A 24,330-nucleotide genomic window follows, 5' to 3' on the forward strand; every position below is an offset into this window, starting at 1 on the left:
TGTATGTATATAGTGGCATCACACATAGTGCCCCCACTTTTTCCAGCAATTCATAGTGCCCTTTCTAAACAATCAGGTTCATGCATTTTCAAAGCTTCCATTGAACTGCCGTTTTTCTAGTTAAAATCTTTTTAATAGAAGAAACATTAATTGCCCTTTTTGGAGTAAGATCCATACGCCGGCTGCCTATGATTTTCAATTTTGATCTTGTACATGTTTATGCATGTGCAAAGCATACAAAGCATATCAAAAGAAAAATCTAAAACCTAAAAAAGTTTGATAGGTCAAAAGATTAATTCAACTGAACAAATGGGATGTGTTTTTATAAACTAGCTTGTAAATAAGATCGACATAAAATCGCACAAAATGTAGTTACATGTTTGTATTGTTTTGGTTCAAAATGATTCATAGTTTTTATTTCATTTGATAATTAACATTACAAGTGAATGAACAAAGTAAAATTACTGAAAGTATGAAAAGAGACAGAAAATATTGGTTTACACACTACCAGGAGGTATACCGGTACCAGTTACTTGCATAACAGAAATACACATTGTGTACATTGTTGAAAAACAAATAACTAAATACAATAGAATTAGACAAAGTAATTGCACTTACATTTTATTGCAATTCATATAAACTTTAAAAAAAAGGTAATTCATAATTTCTTGTCTTTTGCCTGCACGATACAAAGTCATGCCCTTGTAAAAGATTACCATGGTACACAGTATTATGGTACACTACATATACGGTGTTCGATAAGTTCGTTCCGCCCCCTACAGAAAAGCATTTTATTGCGTTTAAAACTCAATTTGCACCATGCATTTCAGGTTATTTGATTAATTTTCTCATTTCTAAGCATTATTAGAGATATCACTTTCCAATTTATTAAAAATTTATCTCTCCTTGGTGGTCGATCACCTGTGAAACACGCTTGGTCCAGTTATAGTCCACTAATGATGCAAGGAGGTCCTTATTCATGTCTAGGCTTTTCTATGCTCACCGGATCCCCCATTTAAGTTGAGTTATTGTTTTGCAGTATTGAGTTTCAATATTTTTTCTTTTATAATAGACCATAGTTTCTCTATGGGGTTCATTTCTGTCAAATTTTCTGGCCAGTTCTCTTTCCTTCTCCAAGTTACTGTTGGTCTTGTTGGGCGCCATCTTTAAATGTCCGAGGTTTACAGACCCTTTAAATTCCTCCTTTTCAATTTTTGCCCTCGTATTTCAGCCCAGCAAAAGGTGTGGTCAATTTTTGCAGGCTGGATGCATCCAGTACATTTGGTTGGTAACAGACTGCGCTATTACTAAAGTAGTCATAATGATCAGTTGAGTTGGCAGATAGGGGCGGAACGAACTTTTTGAACACGGTATATATAAAGCCATGGTAGTACCATGTTGTTGTTTTTGTACGGGTATAGCACAAAGTGAAAGAAAGAGATGTTGAACTGACTATTGCTAACAAGTGGTGTAATGCCCTCTTTTTGTAACATTAAATAAAATATAACGCATTGAAATGTGACCCTAGAAAGGTAAACCAAATACAGTCAAACCTGTCTATAGTGGTCATTGTCTCCCTCGAGATCGAGAGAGAGAGAGAGAGAGAGAGAGAGAGAGAAATGAGTGTTGTAGAACCCATCTACAGTGGCCACTTTTTTGGTTTCCTTGGGTGGCCTTTATAGACAGGTTTGACTGTATGCTCAACGTGCACATGCAGATACATGTCTAGGTGATGTCTGACTATGTGTTTATCATTAAGTCTGTAGTACAATTGAAAACATTCAATATTTTCCTGTAGAAGATATGCATTTTTTTAAAGCAAAGATATTTGTATTAAATCGTGTTGGGGTTTGTCTATATTCCACATCTGGAAGAAAAAAAATTATCAGCTACAACACACTCCTTTTCTAGTTCCTTCAAGTCAGAGTATAATAGAATGAAAAATGTCTGTACCATGCATTACCAGCAAAAAACAATAACAAATTTTACTGATCTAATTCATTTTACAACTCAATGTAGTTCTTGCTCAAAATTATGGCAAAATTTAAAGCAGCTAAATTTGAGAATAAGAAAAGGTCTCTTCCCTTACCAGACAGCTTGCATTGTGACATAACTTGTGAAACTTGTACATATATAACTTGTGAAAGTTGTCAAGTCCTCAATTTACATTTTTATGATATTTCATTATAATCGTCTAGAATATTTCCTTCCCATCCCAAAGGAAGATTTTTTTTGGGGGAAGAACCATTCAAATCTTACCACACATTAACTTTACATTGACAGTAGAAATGAATATCAAAATATGTTTTAACTTTTCGAAATAATACTAGTCAAGTTGTCATAGTAACGTAAATTTTAAATTTTTAGAAAAAATGAAACTTTGTACATCTATTAAATGGTAGCAGAGATTGCGACATCAGATCATCATTAATGACAAAACTTCAAACTAACACTGTCTTTTTGCAATTAAAATGATAAATCTGGCACCAACAAGTAATGCATCTATTATGTCAATCATTATGGCACCTTTCAAATCAAAGTCTAATCTTCACATTTATACTATTTTACGATTGGCAAGAATTCATACAACTCTTCATCAATGAGACATGCACAGCATGCTAGTGTACGAAATCAAATCATATATATATACAACATGAATATAGTTCAAATATACATGTATATTAAATGTTTATGAGTGAGATGGTAAATCTATTTCATGAGGTAATAGTAAATCTATTTCACCAAGGTAAGTCTTCTTTGGATAAAACTAGTGTAAAACTGTGGCAGATTTATTTTTCACTATTTTCCATCTCTTCGGTCCCAACTGTTCTTGTTGGCGTATGCGCCCCTCTGTAACCTATAAACACACATTTGCCTCCAACGTACAGTGCTACCAGGAGTGTCCAGGTGTACTTGGGAGACACTAGCAAGGCGAGTTGACCGTACCAATGAGTCAACTTTGCGATCGTGCCGAAAGACCTGCTCAGAACCGACTTGAGCAAAAAGATGCTGATTATGACGAGAACAATGTCCACCAATCTCCTCCCATTCTTGTTGCCGTTTCCATAGTGATGAGTAGAATGCTTGTTTTGGAGGTGATAGGCTCTTGAGAGATGGAGGAGGCAGAAGAGGGTCAGGGGAAGATGAAAACAGAGGAGCTGTAGAAAGATGGTAAAGAATACACAAATCCTTTGAGATGGACATCTTTAAAGTTTTTAAGTATATTGTTTTCAGATTTTTATTCTTAATAATAATAAAATTCTGTGTTTATATAGCGCTTAATACATCAACGACGTCTCTAACCACTTTACAGATATATTATTACCCTGGTCATCAGATTCAGGCTTGCCTGCACACAATTTGTTCACATTCTCCACCTCCTGGGGAGCATTCCTGTCAGGCGCCATTTTACAGACACTCACAATGCTTAGCAAACTACATTAACATTCATATCCTATCGGATACCCAGTCAATGATGTACGATGTGAATTATTTTGTAAAGAAGACCCATCATATATACTTACATCAGTAACAAAGTACAGCATTGGAAACTTATCACCGATAAATGTTGAGTTGACATAGATTCCATACAATGTCAATGTTCCATACATGTCTGTTACTACCTCTCCTATCAACCATGGACCTGTCGAGAATAGGAAACAGTATGTATTTAGCTGTGATATATCAACAACAGAATACTATGATATGGAGCAAAAATACATACTTACAAAGAGGGCAAGTCCAGTGCATTTGGTCATTCTACGACCAATACATTCCCAGTACCAAGGATTATTGAACATAATTAGTATAGAAAGTAGAATGCAGTTGGAAATGTCTGATGCAAATCTCATCACCAAATAGCTATCATGACATCATGTATTACCTTTAGCCCTTTCTGTTCAACCAAGTTTTTTAACAATGGTACTAAATGAACTTCGGGATTAAATTTTGAATAGAGATACTCGTTTTATTGTTAAAATGTGCAGTAACTTTATTCCATGGGGAAAAAATTTAAAACAAGGTTACTATTTTCATTTTATTACCAAGAATGAAGTGGCTATTCTTAGTCTGCACACCTAATTTGACAATCAAATTCTTGGGCGAAGATTTACTGAACACGGATCGGAAGTGTTAGAGCAAGTCAAGGAGAGAGAGAGAGTTGACACACCCAAGCCTACTCCTTCATAGGTTGAATTCAAATTCAATAGAGTAACAACTAGCTCCTTCCCCTCCCCCATAGAGAATGAGAGTTGAACCTAGTTTGCAGTATCATATTTTGTGCAATATATTTCTGTTTAGTTTTTGTCATCAAAATTCTACAGTACACATTCTTTAACAACAAAAAAATCACCAACTCAGTGATGAGTACCAATCTGTATAACTTGGTTCATTCACATCATCTTTACTTTCCTCGGACATTAAATATCCACGCTTAATTATCCCATTTATTTATTTTGTTTATATTGTAAACATAACATAATTAGTCTCTGGACTAACATCTGGCCATACTTTCAATGTTAAAACCTGAATTTAAATGAATTTGAATAGAATTGAATTTGTTTCATTCATTCCTCACTCACCTATGACAGGATATAAAGCTATTGAGATGAGAGGATAATAGATATCATTGGTGTGAACAAGGAGGAGTAAGCCGTACAAGAGAGGATTTCCTGACGTACCTGCATAAAACAAATCAACATCGAACACATTACAGGTTTAAAATACATTTTCAGACAAAAATTAGCTATTAAATTTGTGTATCTATATAAAATACTTGCACAAAAATTCATTAGCTCAAAATAAAATAAGAAGCAAATTATATTGTATTGTTTTATAAGAGCCCTAAAATTAACCAAATGCCATGGGTTTCAAAATATAAAAATACTTGCTAAAGATCAAGCACAAGTATTCCACAAATAAAACCCAACATCATAACTGTCCATCAATTCAAGTGTTTTCTTTCATTGTTGTTGTTATTGCTTTTGCTGATATTTTATTACAAACAAAATCAGAGATCAAAACATTTAACCCATGGAAAGCCGCAACTACATGATGACAACTATTTTGTGAGCTACATGTAAGTGTTCTTAAGTATAATGGATTGTGTTCATGCTTGTAACATGAAGATAGACTAGGGTATCTGGCATTGACAGGTGAGATTGAGGGCGGGATGAGGATATTAAAGTGAAAGATGAAGAGTAGTTTTGATGACGTGTTGGTAGAAATGGATCTAGGAAAGAGGATGAAAGGTGGCTGGCCAATGAATAGACTTGATGAAACTGATGGAAAGGGCAAGAGACAGTAACTGTGGGAAAACACATCACCAAAATCTATAGATATAGTATCTAGAGATAGAGTGAAAATGAATACAATGATCTATTTCTCTCTCTGAACATGAACATGTACCTATGCGGCGAAAGTGAGCGTAGCAGACAACAGAGGGTCGTTGACCTGTCAATAAAAAGATCACATGTAATCATTTATCCAATGAATGCTCCCACTTGTGCCGGGTACAGCCAGATTTATCTTCAACTCTTACTTTCATTGTTATCATTTTTTGTCCATGGTTCATTACATAATATTACCATAAAGAAATATAAAGTAGTAACAATATCAGACTTACAACTATAATCAGGCGCACACTATGGATATAGGAAGACTAGCTTGATGAAGCTTTCCGTTGTAAATAATTATCAGAATAAAATGTATGAATGTACAGAAAACTAAAATGCAACGATATAAACAACTACTAGCAAAACTAAGGACATGAAAATACACACAGGTACACAAGAGGGAACAATGTAGAAAAGAAGATGTGAGAAATGATACATACCAGCTTTGGGTCTCTCTGTGTATCTTCTAAAGAAAACAAGTGGAAGCACACACAAACATTCTAAGCCAATGATCCATAACACCAACTGCACGAGAGAAAAAGCATGGTTCAATGGACCGGTTTACTAACATATTGAAATTCATGGATGTTTCTTTCCTGGGGATCTAGAGACGAGATACCCCATTAACCCGTTACAAATGAATGAACTACAATACTTGGAATCCAGTCTGCATACATTATCTGTTGCTATGCTGGGCAAGCATCAGACAAGCTCTCAGGTTTTCAAGAACAATTATTTTTTTTAATAAATAAAATTTGAATATGTTTGTAAACCGATCTATTGAGAAGAAACACATGAGCAACTCCTGTTATCAAAGAAAGAGTACAATACACATGTAGACTGTATATACTGGAGAATTTCAATTTGGCTGGAGTGTTTGGCTCACAAAAGGATAACATTGGACATTTCCCCAGATTTGTAAAGAATTCGACTAAATGCCTAAAATGTTAGGCATACAGTGAAATTGTAATAATTGTAATTTGTGGGAATGACATCATTGACTGAAATGTACAATCATCAGTCCGGGCAGGACTTAAATAGTCTTGAGAAATCAAATTTAACTTCTAACTTATTCTACTTTCCAGCTGACGGCAAGCACCGATTAACTACGGCATGATTCATCTTCTCCTGCCAACTGTTTGCATTAATTTTCAACAAATAAAACCACTTTAAAGTCATTACAAAAAGCTCTCGTTAAAACTATACCCCACCACTATAACACAGCAGTCAATGCAATCTGGTGGGGTATCACTACCCCAGTTTCGTTTCTCTCGTTAAAAACTTGGACAGAGCCTTGAGGCTCTGAGTGAGACATTAAGATATTGGATTGCAGCTGGACTCTTCATCATCTTGCGTAATACTAGTGTAAACAAACTCTTACTGGGGCTCTGCCTGAAAGGAAATGAGAAGTAGGAAATAAGTATTTTACTTGTTTTAAGATATTTTCATGTCCTAAAGTCACTAATAATTTAGATGAAGACCAAAATGAAAGTTCGAACTAAGCAAAATGACTCATAATTGGCGATATAACAACAATTTTAACTCTGGCAGCTAACCCCTGCATGTGTCTATTTCTCCCTTCTCCCTTCCTTTTCCCCTCTATCATGCTTATCTCTCTCTCTCTCTCTCTTTCACCTCATCAAGGTCTTGGTGGGGTTGATTACAGCGCTAGTGTTTACTTAGGGCTTATCACAATCTCAGCTCTAGTAGTGGTGAAAGTCAAATGGGAATTTCAATTTTAAACGACGAGTTTTCGTCACGGTAGTCTAATTTTAATTTAAGTTTAATTGATCTGCACTGTCGATTTACATGCTTTCCACGATACAATAAGCACTGAACACAAACATTATTCTTTTAAACTTCATTTTGTACATTTTCTGCTTTCCCGTTTCCACTTACAAAGATAAAGCTGTTGATCATGATGACAAGTGATGACAAGAAAGGTTGGTTAGGCCTCGACTGATCGAGGGAAAACTCTCGACTAACTGTTTTATACCTCCCTGCTGCATCCTGAAAGGAATATACGTGAAGAAAAAAATTAAAAAGTTTTCAACAATGTTAATCCTATATTCATTCATTGTTTATCTTTCTGTTGGAAATGAAATAAATATGAATTGAATTGAATTGAATTGCAGAGCTCAGTTACCAGTAATACTATTCAGCATTCATGAATGTGTAAAGGTAAATGGAATTAAATGCTAAGATTAATATAGTATTGTAGAAACAATGGTAATTATAAATATTCAATGATTTGAAACCACCAACAAATTTGAAATGACAAATAATTGTATAAAGCTCTTAGTTGCTATATGGACAGATTTTACCATTATTACTAAATTACCTTGACTTTGACTTCAATTAAATGCAGACCATTTGAATAACGATCCGGTTTCCATGGCAAAACGAAGAGAGGTCCTTCATTCACTTGTTTAGCTAGGCCCAGTGGTTTAAAATCAATCTCCACCTTGACTTGTTTGATTGTTCTTGGAGAGAAAACAAGTATTCTGCAGCAAAAAAGACACCAAATAGAAAATGGTTTAGATTTGAATTTTAATAGTAGTTGGGTATCCTACCTACTAGGTTGAATATCCATTTCATCCAATAGTAAAATTCTGATAAGGGCCACTGTAGGCTTCAATGGATGATTTGAATGTAAGATAAAATATGCAGGAGAACAAAGTTTAAATGGCCAACTGATACCTCAGTAATCAGAATTCATGAAACTCTGACAAATTAATAAGTGAATTGATAAGTAAATTAATAAGTAAATTTGAATTGATAAGTAAATTAATAAGTGAATTGATAAGTAAATTAATAAGTAAATTGATAAGTATATTAATAAGTGAATTGATAAGTAAATTAATAAATAAATTAATAAGTAAATTAATAAGTGAATTGATAAGTAAAATAATAAGTAAATTAATAAGTAAATTAAGAAGTGAATTGATAAGTAAATTAATAAGTGAATTGATTAGTAAATTAATAAGTAAATTGATAAGTAAATTAATAAGTAAATTAATAAGTAAATTGATAAGTAAATTAATAAGTAAATTAATAAGTAAATTAATAAGTAAATTGATAAGTAAATTAATAAGTAAATTGATTAGTAAATTAATAAGTAAATTGATAAGTATATTAATAAGTGAATTGATAAGTAAATTAATAAATAACTTAATAAGTAAATTAATAAGTGAATTGATAAGTAAATTAATAAGTAAATTAATAAGTAAATTAAGAAGTGAATTGATAAGTAAATTAATAAGTGAATTGACAAGTAAATTAATAAGTAAATTGATAAGTAAATTAATAAGTAAATTAATAAGTGAATTGATAAGTAAATTAATAATTAAATTAATAAGTGAAATCGATATGTAAATTAAAAAGTAAATTGCTAAGTAAATTAATAAGTAAATTGATAAGTAAATTGTACGATCAGTAATATGCTAACTGGTCATTAGATTAAACGATAATGAAAATTTGAAAAATTATTGATATATGAACTAGGGATAGTATACATGAGGCATGCCAATGAGTTCATTAAACAATCTATCCGCACTCAACAGACTCAACAAAAGTGAATAAATCTTATATTGTATGAATAAAAGCATGCATTGTCTGTTTTATACAACAAAACTCCTAGATCCTTGTTATTGGATGTAAAAAAGAATTCATTTCAAGATTGTTTTGTGTCATTATTGCTGACCGAAAATCCAAAGTTTAATAGGCTTCCTTCAGAACGTACATAGAGATAAGCGCACTTACTTCTACGTACATGGCTTAATTTAAATTTGTTGGATAGTACTGAATACTATTGCATGCTTTTTCATGAAAAAAAAATTTGGACAGTCTGAATAAATTATTCACAGGTGACCACACGTGACCAATCATTTTCATCTAGGAGAGAGTTGTATCCAAAATAATATTAGACCAGTTGGACACTAGACAAATTGGCCTTTGGAAAAAATGGCTATAAAGTCTATCATCAGCCTACATAGTCTTCTCACCTTATATGAGTTGAATGGGACATCTTCTTTTCTGGTTCATGCCCTGGGGCCAGGAACCGTGCTGGTTTAGGATTGGTGATCAGAATGACTGGCCATTCACCAAACTGGACATCGGTGAAGGACAGCATATCATGGTCAAAGGCCATCACGCGAAATCTGTAACAACAATCAGAAATTTGTTCAAGCAATGCTACTTTTGTAATCAACTCCCATGGGAAGGACATGTGTGTTGGCTCAGTCAGTAGAGCGTCCGCCTCACAACCGGGAGGTCATGGGTTTGAACCCTGGCCGCGTCATACCAAAAGACGTTAAAAGACGGGAGTTGCTGCTACTTTGTTTGGCGTTTAACAATAAGGGATAGAGCAATGTCAATCTGGTGCTGCTCAGTGGCTGCCGGGCTCACGATCAATTGGGCAAAAAGAATTTCTATTTTCGGTTCAACTTAATAACATTTGGAGTGGACTTTAAGAGATTATTATTATTATTATTATTATTATTATGTGCAATTTAAAATAAAGTACCTTCATAACGATGTAGGTTGGTGAGGTTGCAATACTACACCCTTCTTTGGAATATTGGGTTTTGTATTTTGAAAATACTTTTGTAAAATAATATTGAGGAAAGTCTTGCATTCTGGTAATCGACTGAAAATAAATATGCTGAATGTCCAAGATAAGAAATAAGCTGGCACGATGTGGACTGGGCCATGCTTTTCTCAGCTTTTTTTTGCCAATTTACCATGAAAAAAAGAAAATCAAAATTTGGTGTTGCACCTTGAATTCTAAACTGGAATCTTTACTCAGTTTTATAAAATTCTAATAAAGAGCTGGTGACATAAAAAGCATTCATTCGAATATATGTATTTGTCTATTGAGAGCCAGAAAGATGTTAACACTGTTAAAGTGTATGAGTTAATGCCCTTCTGGATTTGTTAAAAGCCAGGATTATGTTAACTCTGCAATAAAGGACATCGGCTAAAAAACGATTTTTATCAGACGATACATGAAAAGTACATGTATCAGGGGTGATAGTGAGCACTAAAAAAAAAATAGGTTTGCCCCCCTTGAGTAAAAAAAAAAAAGAAGAGGATTCGCGGGGAAAAAATGGTATCTAAAAACATTCCCCCCTTTCGAGAAAGAAAATTGGAACAAAATTGGGAAAATTGAGAAAAAAATAGGGCAAAGTGGGGAAGAATAGAAAGAATAGAGAAAATAAGAGGAAAATCGGGAAAATCAGGATAAAATAGGGAAGGAAAAAAATTTGGTTAAATTAAAAAAAAAAAAAAAAAAAAAAAAAAAAAATTTTTTTTTTTTTTTTTTTTTAAATCGGGAAGAAAAAAAGATCGGGAAAAAATCGGGAAAAATAAAAAAAATCGGGAAACCGATTTAAATCGGGTTTTTATCAGGCCTGATGTATGTGTTGCTTTCACGCTGGAATGGGGGATTTCCCCTGCAAGATGTAGATGGTTGCACAAAGGTCAATATAAAAGGGCAAGTCCAAGCTATTTTGTTCCATACTTTACCGACCACATTTATGATTTCAGTATATCTGATGATTGCACCAAAGTTAGAGCCCTATTAGTGCTTGTATCACACAAAACATAAAATAAAATGATATCTTTATGTCGATTTATGTTCACAATTCATTATTACATTTCAAACTTACTTGGCAGGGTATGAGACATACTTTGGACTTGCTCCCCCCCCCCCAAAAAAAAAAAAAAAAATTATCCTCCACAAACTTACTTTCTGTGTTTCTTCCAGTCTTCCAGCTCAAGTTCCAGACTGCCATACCTCTGGAGGACATACATCCTCTTGATCCCATGCTTCAAGTCTAGATCATGAAGATGGCCACACAGATAGGCTATCCCACCTCTGTGCTCGGTTAGGAGATAGATGGAAAAGGAGGATTGGAGAGAATGGAGAGAAGGGGGGGGGGGTAGAACAAAAGAGCTTTAGTGTCTTTCAAATCTTGTTTATTAGTACACTTTTGCTTTATTTGATTGGTCAAATATATCAGTCAAAATGAAAAATGATGGTGATGATGATTATGATGAAGATAATCAAAAATAAAAATTGGTAAGTGTATCATATTTTATGCAGGGGTAGGTCTACCTACTCCAGACATTTATTGATTGTGTATGGTTGACAGGATACAGCTTACTAAACTGCATTTTTATATCAGGAAAGTTAATTTTTTTTTTTTCCATATTTTTCCCTCCACAGGGATTTTATTGATTTTCATTTGAAACACATACAAAACTAGATTTGTAATACTTGTTTAGAACAAGTATAGGTGGGCTGGTCGAACTAAAATTTGAGACAAAATAAAGGGCACATTTGAGATAGCTTATTGTCTCAGCTACAACATACTCGAAGTTCAGCATAAACAAAGCTAAAACGACAGAGATATTGCTCGCGAAAGACGGAAATGTAGAATCCAGTTTTGAGAAAAACTCATGTCCCATAGAGAATACGCGCAAAATGTGAAAAATTGGTATGCCTCTTTTAATCGCGAAAATGCGCCCTGATGCCTTTGTCAAAATGAAAATTTGTGTAACTTGCATTCGTAGAGAATTGTCTCAGCTAAAACATATCAAAATTTCAAAGACAATTGATCAATATTTACAGAGATACAATCAACTTTCCGTAAATATGCTGTCGTCACAATATGCAAATTTAAATTTTGAGTTTGGAGGGCATTATGATGACGTCATGGGTTAATTGAGGATCAAATGAGACATGAAACAATATTTCCGAACCATACTCTATTAAAATATGGAAAAAAAATTGGGGTCACCTTGCATCCTAAAGAGCTACAATGGATTTTGTATAGGCATGTTTTTGCCCATATATGCTATGTATTACAAGAGCTCGCGCGCACTGAAATTTTTGTTACACGGTCGATCATTCCGTTATTAATAGTCATAAAAAGACAAACATTATATCAATTTGTTTGTAAATATATGTGGAATATTATGAAAGAAAAAAAATGGCGATTCTATGTTGTGCAATAGCTTTACGCGCGAAAACGCGCACGCATGCGCGTGTGCGCAATTTTTTATAAAATGCTTAGAATGGCCTCAAAAGTATGCAAAATGATTTTGATACGATTTTGAGCTTTATAAATTTTGCGCGCGCATTGCCGCGCGGACGTACGCGCACGCGCGCGTTATTTGACCTGAAATTGACCGGACGGATATTGACCTTGATCATGATAAATATGAATGAGAAATACCTTTTGGTTATGAAGATATGATCATGAGTTGATTTTCGTAAAATTTTACAAAATGGCGCCTAGATGACGTCATCAGTAAAGGTCAATGTTGAAAACGTTATTGTGCTTTGTACATGTGCCTATACATATGTGTGCCAAATTTCAAGGCATTTAATTGAGCCATTTTCAAGTTATCTTGTTAACAAAAAAGTGGGTAGAATTAAGAAAAATAAATAAATAAATAAATAATAAATAAAGGCGATTTTAACAAAAATATAAGGTGGTCTGTATTAGATACAGCCCACCTGAATATATATTCAAGGTAATTTACATAATAACATAAATAAAATAAAATTGGCTTTTCAAGATACAAGTATTGTTGAGCTGTTGAGTTAACAGAAAACTAACAAATCAATAATTCATTTCTAACACTCATGGAAAGAAAAACAAATACAGAAAAAATATCATTTTAAGTAAACAAATTTGTAATGTATAACAGTAATCAGACAGATACTGTTAAACCCCAAGCTTTCTTGAAATGTTTGCAAACTCTGCGAGCGGTCCAGACTCGTGAAAGTTTTATATTATGAAATTATTTTATTCTGACACTTAAGTTTTTGGACTTCATGAAAGTTCTTTGCAGCAAAAAATATCCATTGTTAATGGGTCACAACAAATTCTGGTCTGACAGTATCAAATCTTACTACCAATGCTGTATATTCAAATTGCACGATTATATAAATTCTGCTTCACTCACTTAATTATGTCATACAGTCCATGGGGGGCAAGAATCGTCGAGGTTGGGTAGTGACCAAAATATATCGTCTGATTGCTGGGGGTCTGCTGGGCCCTCTCGGACAATGTCTTGAGGTGGTACACATTCAGCTGAAAATAGTCAAATATAGTCAAAATACCAATGAGCTTGACTCCAATGCAAAACAAGTCTGCTCTCTCATTGAAATTATATTTAGGATGTATTAAATCTAGAATGTACCAATTCCATTTCATATTGCTCCTAAGCTGATTGACTCTTTCAACCTCAAGATATGATTGGTAACCCTCCAAATTAGATCAACGCCCCTGCCCTCGCATCCCCAGCCTAAAGAAGTGATCAAGGTCATTATCCGGTAAGTACTTTGGTCAGTAAATTGCAACTGGTATAGTGCAATATAACAACCAAAAAATCCAGAAATTTATATTTATACAGGGTGGCACATATCACCAATTTGGTGGTCTTCCATGAGGCCCTGTTTGGTAAGAATAAAAAAAATAACAGCAGCAAAAACAAAATAGATAAATACACAAGCATATCAACAGGTATCATAATACAAATTAATTGGTATCCTCATGAATAACTGATCACTCAAGAATTATCTTTGATCATTTAAAATAAATATGTGAATGGAATTTTCAATTTAAATAGAACATACATTAAAAAATGAAAATAAAAAAAAGAAGAGATGATAACCACGTATTTAAAAGAAAGAAAAACAAATAATTGAAAAACAAAATTGTTATATGCATATAATATTGTCATTTAACTCCCAGGCTACAGAAGCCTTCTCCATCTTAATTACTATATGTTTGGTGACTCTAGAATTACACTAATAAAGCTTTCATCTCGCTCCTAGGAGTCTTCCCCTCTACTGCAGTGAGCACATCAAAATAACATTCTTTTCAAAAGTTGTTCTTTGCAGTGACATCAAGTTTGCAAACATGTATAAAGAAATAAATACATATATTTCATGTAACAAGTTTACAATACATGCCAATGTTTGTTTTAATAGATACAAAAACTGTTTCATCATAAACCCATGTTGGATTTTCGAGAAGGACAAGCTTTCCCTTGTCAATTTTTTAAAACCTGAATTATTAAGATTTTGGTCTTTCAAACTTCCTGTGGCAGAGGTTGTGTTAAAGCCTATCTGCACTAGTCTGGCCAGGAGGAATTAGACCTCCCTGCATGGTCACTGACAGGTGGTTATCTCATCTAATCAGCTCTCAATTAACATAAGAAAAAGGGGGTCATGGGAAACCAACGGGTACCACTTAGGCATTGTTTGTTATATATAGGGCGCAAGTAGCTACAAGTAGTGCAGACAGGCTTTAATATTCAAACATTTCTCACCTCATCCAAGATTCCGTAGAAGTTGATAGGTCTCTTGGTACCGATCTTGAGAAGGGCATCGACATGGATGAAGGAGTAGGTCCCAAAGGGCAGCTCAAGCTTGTAGAGAAACGAGTCGTCTCCCTTTTCACCTAGGACGGAATACTCTCTGTTCAACAGTTGAGAGGATTGGGTAACAATAAATATGATAAATAAACCTATAATGTACATAAAGGGATACAGAGTTGTCATGATCTATTAGATAAGGGACTAACTGAGAAAAAAAATTGTTCTAGATTCCAAGTCCCAACCTTGGTGCTGATGTCTTTTAAAAGATAGTAATCTACGTTTCCACTCTCAACTCAGGTGAAGCAAGTGGGCATTTGATAGACGATAACTATATGGAGAAGAAAAAAATAAAATCATTGCTTTCCTAAAAAATATTATTACCTAGAAAAATGTTGCTCTTATTCTGTGAATCCTTTAATTACTGTATTATATAAACAATAAATACAATCAAGAGAAAGATGTTCATTTAACAATGAACAGAATATGGAATATAAATTTAAAATGTGCACAAAGCTACCACATTTTATCAAAACATTCAAATTCAGTAGTGTAATTTTTGTTATTGTAAGTTGAGTCAATCAGTATTTCTCATATGACAGAAGGACACAGAAACTGAAACTGGAACAGCACCTCAGGGCCCCCGTTTCATAAAACTTTTTATCAATAACAATGCTAAGATTTGATAACGATTTGCCTTCAGCCAATCAAATACCACAATTTCAGTAGCTTGTAACAGTTATTGGAACTTGTTATTGATAAACAAGTTTTATGAAACAGGGCCGGATTTCAGTATGAAATAATGATAAATCGGTACATTTACCAACCTGTAGAAGTTGTTTTCATGAAGCCGGGAGGGTACATTGAAGTTGTCTAATGAGAGAGAGGTAGTGGCAAATGAAGAAATAAAAAAGACAGGAGAATGCAAATGTAAGATCATGACAAAAACAAGAAATTCTACATTTATATGATATAAAATCCCATAAATGGTTTTATTGAATCCTGAATTGGATCACCATCCAACCTCATATATAAGTACCATCCACAACTTGTAAACTTATAACCCTCCTCAAAACATACTGTTTATACAGCATTTTGACTGAGTTACACTTGGGCAATTACAGCACCTGTCTTTTCCTTTGTTGTTCTTTTATAAACACAGAGACGCTATGGTAGTGATATGTGGTATACAAGCACTGTATTATTATTACTGTTATATTAGTAGACTTTTGTAAATTGATAAATTACCATGGTTTCCTCTCACATCCAGCCACCTGAGTGAGTAAGGTAGCTTAGCCTCGGATACGATCTGTTGATACGATATCCAATCTTCTTTATTCTGAGACGCATGAGGAGCACCGTCTGTGATGTCACCTACAGTCAGTAAAGAGAAAGTTTAATTCTTGGTTAGGTGAAAATAATTTGTGAGTTTTCTTCTTTTATGTATATTAGTTCGTACGAAGATATAGAATAAATGTCCCCCTGAAAAGGATAGCTCTTAAGATGCCCTCATGTTTAATCTGGGCTATGAATTAAATTGAATTACTAAGTCTGAATTATGAATTGAATTTCAGTCTGCATTTTGTGCTATCGCATTTTATCTATGTTCAAATCAATTGTATTATTCTGTATCCATTTATATCTTCTTGATGTTTATAATCTTAAATTTTGTATTGACATGCAAACAAAACAAATTTCCAATGATTGGACAATAAAATTTGAATTGAAAATTTAATTGAATTGAAATATTTGAAATATGGTGAGAAACAGGTGAAAAGTTAGGACTAAACTTCCATGCCCCATGTGCGTGTAGTCTCGTATAACCTCATAGTATACATCAATTTCACTCTACTACGTAGTCATGGAATGTGAAGACAGTAGACGAAGGTATTTTGAGGACAACAGAAAGAGCCATGATACAGAAGATGTGTGGTGTGAAACTGTCCGATAGAAAGAACACAAGTGAGCTCATGGAAAGTTTGGAAGAAACTGTGGTGGAAGTGGTAAAGAGATGTGGATTGAGATGGATAGGTCATGTGTTGAGAAGGGAAGATGATGAAGATAAAGATGATGAAGCTGTGAAAAGAGCCTGGAATTTGACAGTGGATGGGATAAGAGAGAAAGGAAGACCAAAGATTTCATGGAAAGATATGGTGAAGAAAGGAAACAGTACAGTTGGTCTAAATGAGAAGGATGTTTGAGACATGAGGGGTAGAGGGAAGGAGTGTCATCAGAGGGAAAATGCTGACTAAAAAATAAAAATAAATAAATAATAATGATGCTGATTGTTAGGTCAGAAAGAGTCAATGTCCTAATGCACATTCTTTTAATATTCTGGAAATTGCCCAACCAAATCCTCAATAAGAAACATAAAGAAATCTAACCTGTATGAAGAACCAGCATGGGTTGAATGATATGCAGATGCTCGTGACAAAATGTCTTGAAGTCTCGTAGCCGTGTTGCCTTCTCAGCATTCTCCACTGAAGTTAGATGAGTGTCTGATATCTATATGAAATCAAAAGAAATCAACTGTACTTCATATAGAAAAGGCCAAGTAATGGAAATGGGAAAGTTGGTGAGAAACAATTTCCCAATTTAAATATACTTCTGTACATTTCAAAGGGAGCTACACCACTTTAATACACGCCTTCTTTTTTTGTTAGTTTCTATTTTGTTATTAATTTTGATTATTGCACATTAAACATATTTTCAAATTTAATTGGAATTTTCAATGATTTGGAACTAAAATTGATTTGAATTGAATTGAAATGGAAACATACTAGGTACTTAATTGGCCCTAGAGAAAGCAGGTCTGGCATAATGAGTAAATAAATTTAGTGAATTCAGATAAACTTATGAAAATGTGCTCACTTCTATTCAATTTTGTGCATATTTTGTGAAGAGGTTCTCATCGGCGTATATACAACAGTTTGGGGAGTATATCATAATATACTGAGAGACTGATGTTTGGTAACACTCATTATTTAACTGGGCTCAAAACCATTCCAAAACATTTGTTTAAACACAATCCAGGCAAATACGCACAGAATGTAAATACTTTGCACATTGCTGTATTCATTGAAATGGAACAAAAGAAGAATGCATGCAAGAACTTTGTAATAATACATATTTTCTTTCCAACTCTCAACTTAATCAATAGTATTAAACAATGTTTAATAACTCAAATTTTCAAATTAAATAACTGAGTTTTTCCACTCCCCCCATTATAATTATTTTTTTGCTTTCCCATTTGTCCTTTTAATTGATATTTTTGTTCACATAATCCATGGAAGACAGTATTATTTTCAAGGTAGTTATTTTACCTGTACAAACCACCATAGGTTCTCTGAGGTTGCTCCTGGGTACGGTGGTACATTGTCGTTGGGATGCGGAGGGCCGTAGTACTTGACTGGGACGGTGAAGTAATGCACGGACCAGGTGATGACATAGATGACTGTTGCTATGGTAACCACAACAGATGTAACAAGAATGCACCCTTTCAGTGGCTGCATGATGAATGATCAGTGATCTACAGGAGAGAATAGGTTACTGTGTTATAAATCACAAAGGCCTAAGTCCTATTTATTATTATTATTATTATTATTATTTATTCGGCAAAGAAAAACATTACATATCAGTGTACACAATACAAAATAAGACATAATTATCAACCATTGGAACGCCAGGGACAGAAAAAGTTAACTAAATTACTGTGGCATAAAGCCTCCTGTCCCAATTCCAATGGATGATTTACATGAAACAGAAATAAGAAGTTTAGCCTTGGGTTACCTTCAAAGTTGAAAAGTAATTAGGGCCTATTAAACAATTATAAGTGATGTAATTAAATGCAAGATGCGGTATCATTATTTCAGATACATTATATAGTATTAATCAATTACAAACAAATGTATGGGCTAATTAACATTTGACACATTGAATAAGTGTAGGAGATGTTGCTGTATAGGGCAACATATTAAAATATAAAATAGCATATTAAATAGCATATTATAACCGTATCTCCCCTGACAGCAAGGAATAGAAGATACTATAGAAAATGAAAGGAAACTAAAAGAGACAAAGGGGGAGAGAGAGAGAGAGAGAGAGCAAAGAGAGAGGGAAAAGTAAAGCAAACAGAGAGGAGAGAAGTACATATTTATCAGTGATAATTTTCTTGAAATCAAAATTACAGTATATATTTAGGCCTGTACCATAACAGGATTCGACATGACCACACTACCGCCAAAAGAGTGTTCAAATGTGTCCAATATTTACCACAAAGGCCTTAGTCCTATTTAAACTACTGTCAAAACAGTGTTCAAATGTGTCCAATTTTTGAATGTGTAACATCTGTAGACCTACTTACTTATGCTCCAAAACCTTGGGAAAATCCAAAAGAGAACTTGTTGGAAGAGAATCTTGAGTCGAGAATCATGCACACACTACACTGACCAGATACTCTTCTACGATGCAGTCTACATATGTACTGATCTTATTGTTAACTTAAACACAAGGACAGCAGAGTTCTTCTTTGCTAAATCCTGATGCAACCCTTTGTCAAAGTTGCATCACCTCCCGGATCCAACACACTCCCGGGGCCCATATCCACACGTATACCAACATTACTTCTGTTTCTGTTTCTGTTGCGTCGGTATACTCCGGATTAACTGTATTTCACCAATGTTTTGATTAGTAATTTATAGTCATTTATGAGCTATGGCAGGAGAGGTGTTTCACATTTGAAGTTTCTGCTTAAAGACTGCACTGGAGGTAGACATAACTGTTTCCTCCTTGAGTAGGTTCCATTCTGCTACTGTCCAGTGGAAAATGGCGCTATTCACTATGTCATCTAACCCTAACACTAACTCTGACCATATTTTATCATGTTTTATATATCCCATTATTATTATTACTTCTCCATTCATGATCTTGTACAAGAGTTGCATCATAATTGTACGGGCCAGCGCAAAATACCAAACACTATTTAGTTTCTTTCCAGACACAAACAGTTCAAAACAGAGACAAATGGGTAAAAAATGGAGCAAAATTCTGAAGACTGCAAAATTTATCTAAGTAAGAGGAGAGTGGCAATGACTAATATTAATCTTAATATGTTTCATAACTTGCTTTTTTATGGCAAGTGAATCATACTTTTCATACTACCCTAGTTTAAATAAAATCAGTAACATCATGACTCATGAGGAGAAGTAGATAAGTGAAAGTTTGTCAAAATTTGTTCTCCTTTTGTTTTGCATTGATCAGTAAGGGGGTTGTCCGAGAATAAGGAACTTACACATAAACAAGGATCTTCGTAAACGTGGAAGGATGCGTTTGCAAAAATAAGGATTGTCCGCATTTTCGCTGATGATTCCGATTTCCAATTGGCGCATTAGCGATGCAAAAAACAGATTCTGCAATGATTTTCTTGATGCATTTTACATTGACTTTGTACAGAGACTTTTAGAAAACTACATGGGGTATGGACTATGTTGCGTGTTAACTAGTAATCCCACATAATTCCCTTTTTTAATTAAACTACTAAAAAGCAGTATCCCTCCAGACAAGAAAACACTTAATAAATGATCACATCCAGACAAATTGATTATGGTTAAAAACTGGTTCTATATTCTATAATTTCACATAAGATACAATGATTACAGAATTATCAGAAACCTCTTCTGTCTATCTCAACAGTGACAGACAATTAAACTATCACTAGGCCCTTGGTAGTTACTATTAATAATCAAACATAGATAACTTCCAACAGCACATTAATGTAAAGGAGACTCAACTTAGTCACTATGGTATTAATGATTACCGCTGAATACAAGTCTCGAAATATCAGGAGTCTAGCTGTTCAGTACAACTTAAAACAGTACTAAAACAAGTCAGTTAAATATCATTCACACTGCATGAATAATAACAGTCAAGAAAATACTACTCAAATCTAAGCTAGACAGCGTTTAGATTTACTTACATAGACACGAAATATTGTGGTTCAAGAAACCGCTAAACAAATCTCTACTTGTGTATGTGTACGGAATGCACAACACGAGAATACAACAATATATCGGTGGATCTAGACTATAGCAGATCTAGATCAGTAGACCAGGCATAGGCCTAGAACTAGTGCAATTATAAACATGTAAAATATGTGTTAGTAAGCGTACGCACTCAACAACAGGCACTCAGTCAGTCAAAATAAGGCATCACAATGATAAACAATGCAAAGCATACATCACAATATAATTAACGTTACGTGAGTCATTGGAGTTGAATTCAGAGTAGATCTTCTTCAAGTTCTAAAAGTTAGATAGATGTAGAAACTAGCTAGTCGAAAACAGTGGTCGACGAGCTGGTTGTCGATCGCGTAGGATATGCAGACGATGATCGACGCTAGGTGAATACCACGATGATGAAGACGATGTTGAAGACAACGATGATGACAACGATGATGAATCAGTTAACAGATGAATACAATGATGATGCAGTCAATGTCAATAGATCAACTTCAGTGACTTGCGATGCAGGTCGAAGAATCAAATGTCGAGACAATATATATGAAGTCGATGATAAAAGGTTGTCAAACAATAATGCAGGTGAGAAAAACGTTAGATCATATTAAATGTTCTATTCTCACTGCTGGTGAATTAAAGTGTCGTCAATGTTGAACATCGAGAGAGTCAAAATATATCTTGCAAAACGTACAAGATGTAAATAGGTGAGCACGTCCACCGGGAATGGTCCGGGGACGTAGCAGTTCAATCCTCGTTGGATACAATTTTCTAGGTACAAATATCAACACAATGACAGCATGTGTGTATACCAATATTAAAACAGCTCACTGATTCCCGCACAGGAAAATCAGAAGAGCGCCAATCAACTACAGCGCGATTGGTTCAAAACAAGCGCACATGTATGTTAATAAGGCACGTGATCTAAATACTTATGAATAAATACGCGTACATCTATGTTAATTGGTCATGTGATGAAAATACTAATGAATAAACATCGTTATATAATAAATCGAGTTAAAACCAGTTCTGAGGACATGGCGTAATACCAAATCCTCGAACTCTCAATGACTTCTAAAGCGGCCATTTTGGATTAAAAACACAATATGTATACCAGTGAATTATAAATGAATGCACTGTAACATTTGTCGCTACAGACTTTTACGTTATGAGCGATAAATCCTCGAGAAGACTAGACAACCCACAAAAGTAGATGGTGAACTGGAAGTGTGGCGGTGTGACTAAAGTTCGCGCATGACCAAAGTTCGCTTTCTCAAAAAATTGGTAAGATTTCAAAAATCTGATATCACCAATGGAAAGAAGATCATAAAATTACCCAGAAAAGAAATTTTCTTTAGAATTGGGTGCGAAATTGTGAAAATATTGACAAAAGATCAGCAAATTTTGCAGTTATTTGCGTCCATTCCGAAAAATTATCAACTTATCGATAAGGGTCTGGAAATCTTCATTTTGAGAGCAGAAATCCTCAAAATTGTAAGTAAAGAGTGGTACGAACTGATTGTATGATATCTTGCCTTGCAAATTATGAATATGATATTACCTTATTTTTGATGGATCATATTTTTTGATAAATCTACTGTAGGCCTACAAAACTACCGTGCATGAAGTTAGGTCTCGTTGTTTTTATGACTTTTTTTAGATGCAGCGCGATCGGACATCAAATTTTTAGATCGCGATATCTTTGAAATTCTTTGACGATAAATTTTCTTGTTGAACCAATCTGTAGTAAAAAACTTTGCCGTCCACTTGGTAATAATTGAAATAAATAAATTTGTGTAGAATGTGAGAAATCATAGATCGATTATCACATTTTGAAATAGATCTAGGTCTATGTTCTAAAATGTCCGTGAACTTTGGTCACCCAATCATAGACTATTGTATTAGGCCCTAGATCTATGCAGAATCCGTTTTTGGCATTGCCAGCGTGCAGATAGGGAACCCCAAAACCAAAGAAAAAGAATGTCTGTGATAATGCGGATGATCCTTACGTTTTAGGATGCATTTTGTCCGCATTTACTAGCAATAGATGATACTGATAGGAAACCCTTGTTTATGCGGACGATCCTCATTCTCGGACCAGCTGTTGATTTCATAAACTTTTGAGTTCTGTTTGTGTATTTAAAAGAAATCCTCATCATACCTGTGCCCTAAATTAAGAATAAATATCATATCGCCTAGCCCTTGGCAGACGTAGTCTCAGCAGAACAACCAACCAGAGACTGAACTCTGATTTTGAGTCTGAAGCTTTCACTTCAGGCTAACATGACCATACCCTGGCCGACCGCTGGGCCTCAGCTTCCCCGGCCCCGTCGGTGGGTTGTCGGTTACGTTACCAAAGTCTCGACACTCGTACTCACCGTTTTTGTTTAGCTTTTGTAATCTCAGCTCACTCTCGAACAAACATACAAAATCCTTATCACATGACCTGGTCATCAATATAAACGGGATGACCCATGATCTTGGTTTGTGCTATTTATAGAGATTATTTAGAGGGTTCTTTTAGACTAAAATCTAGTTCAGAAAATTGTTCGATTTTTTTTGTACGGTATCTTTGATGAGTAAAGCCAGTCAAGCTAGCTACATTCACAATTTAAAAAATAAGAAATTGAAGGGGAAAAAGGTCCGAAATGAGCCACGTCATGCTCCCCCCCCCCCTCACCCTCCCTCCATCACTTGATATTTGGTCTTTATCCAAGTATCCTCTCTGCTCTCTCTTTGTCTCTTTTATTTGCCTCTCTCTCTCTCCTTTTCTTCAACAATATACCCCCTCTCTACATCATTTAATACCCCTTTTTCTTCATCCACTATACCTATCTTTAACTGCTCTCTTCTTTCTTTGTTGACATAGGTAGGGATTGGAAGGTGAGTGATGGCAATGTTAGCATACCGGTAATCATAAACTTGGTCTATCAATTCTCATCTAAAAACAAGAAATTAAAGATATATACCACAACCCCATTTTATAAGCCCTCTGAACTGATCCAATGATGTGCATACATGTTTGAGAGTTGCTCCTTTTATCTTTTCTTTCTTTAGTGATGTATATGTAAGGGGTCTAATTGCTATTTATAAAAGACCACTATTCATTTCGTGACACGTTATGGATAATATATACAGCAGTCCTTATGAATAATGGTTCTTATGAATAGCGAACTTGACCCATAATGTAAAAGGTTCAAACAATCTAAAGAGAGATAAACTCATACAAAAACACATCATTCGGATCTCCAACACAAGAAAATAAACACTTCGAGAACACCATAACTGAACTTCCAATATCACACAAGCATTGTGTCCATAATTTAATAACCACAAGGCAAGAAACTGAGAAACAAGGGAAATTTCGCACACATATGCAGCTCAGTAATAAACAGGAGTATACTTATATGGAAATGAAAGAGAGTGTGATGAAGAATATAAAGTTCTCAAACATAGTAGTAGGCTATTCAAGGGCAAGAATCCTCCACAAAATAGGTTCTGGTACTCCAAAGCGAATTTTAGTCCGATACATA

The 24,330-nt window shown here is 34.5% G+C and overlaps 1 protein-coding gene across 2 annotated transcripts; it reads right to left on the reverse strand.

The window, feature by feature from the left end:
* Positions 1-384: 384 nt before the first annotated feature.
* Positions 385-23,365, reverse strand: LOC585983 (transmembrane protein 62). Of its 2 annotated transcripts, XM_030999246.1 has the most exons (16): positions 23,176-23,365; positions 18,110-18,315; positions 17,171-17,291; positions 16,035-16,160; positions 15,614-15,659; positions 14,742-14,889; positions 13,371-13,498; positions 11,143-11,271; positions 9,398-9,553; positions 7,735-7,897; positions 7,293-7,403; positions 5,834-5,918; positions 5,407-5,451; positions 4,581-4,679; positions 3,525-3,643; positions 385-3,158 (listed from the first exon to the last, which is right to left on the reverse strand). In XM_030999246.1, exons 2-16 carry the CDS (start codon positions 18,296-18,298, stop codon positions 2,790-2,792), a joined length of 2,034 nt encoding a protein of 677 aa, XP_030855106.1. In that variant the 5' UTR covers positions 18,299-18,315; positions 23,176-23,365; the 3' UTR covers positions 385-2,789. The 2 variants fall into 2 exon arrangements, with proteins under 2 accessions (XP_030855106.1, XP_030855107.1); XM_030999247.1 differs by lacking the exon at positions 5,407-5,451.
* Between the last annotated feature and the right edge of the window lie 965 nt (positions 23,366-24,330).

The sequence above is a fragment of the Strongylocentrotus purpuratus genome, unplaced genomic scaffold, assembly GCF_000002235.5.
Source record: "Strongylocentrotus purpuratus isolate Spur 01 unplaced genomic scaffold, Spur_5.0 spur5_scaffold_5, whole genome shotgun sequence".
Lineage (NCBI taxonomy): Eukaryota > Metazoa > Echinodermata > Echinoidea > Camarodonta > Strongylocentrotidae > Strongylocentrotus > Strongylocentrotus purpuratus.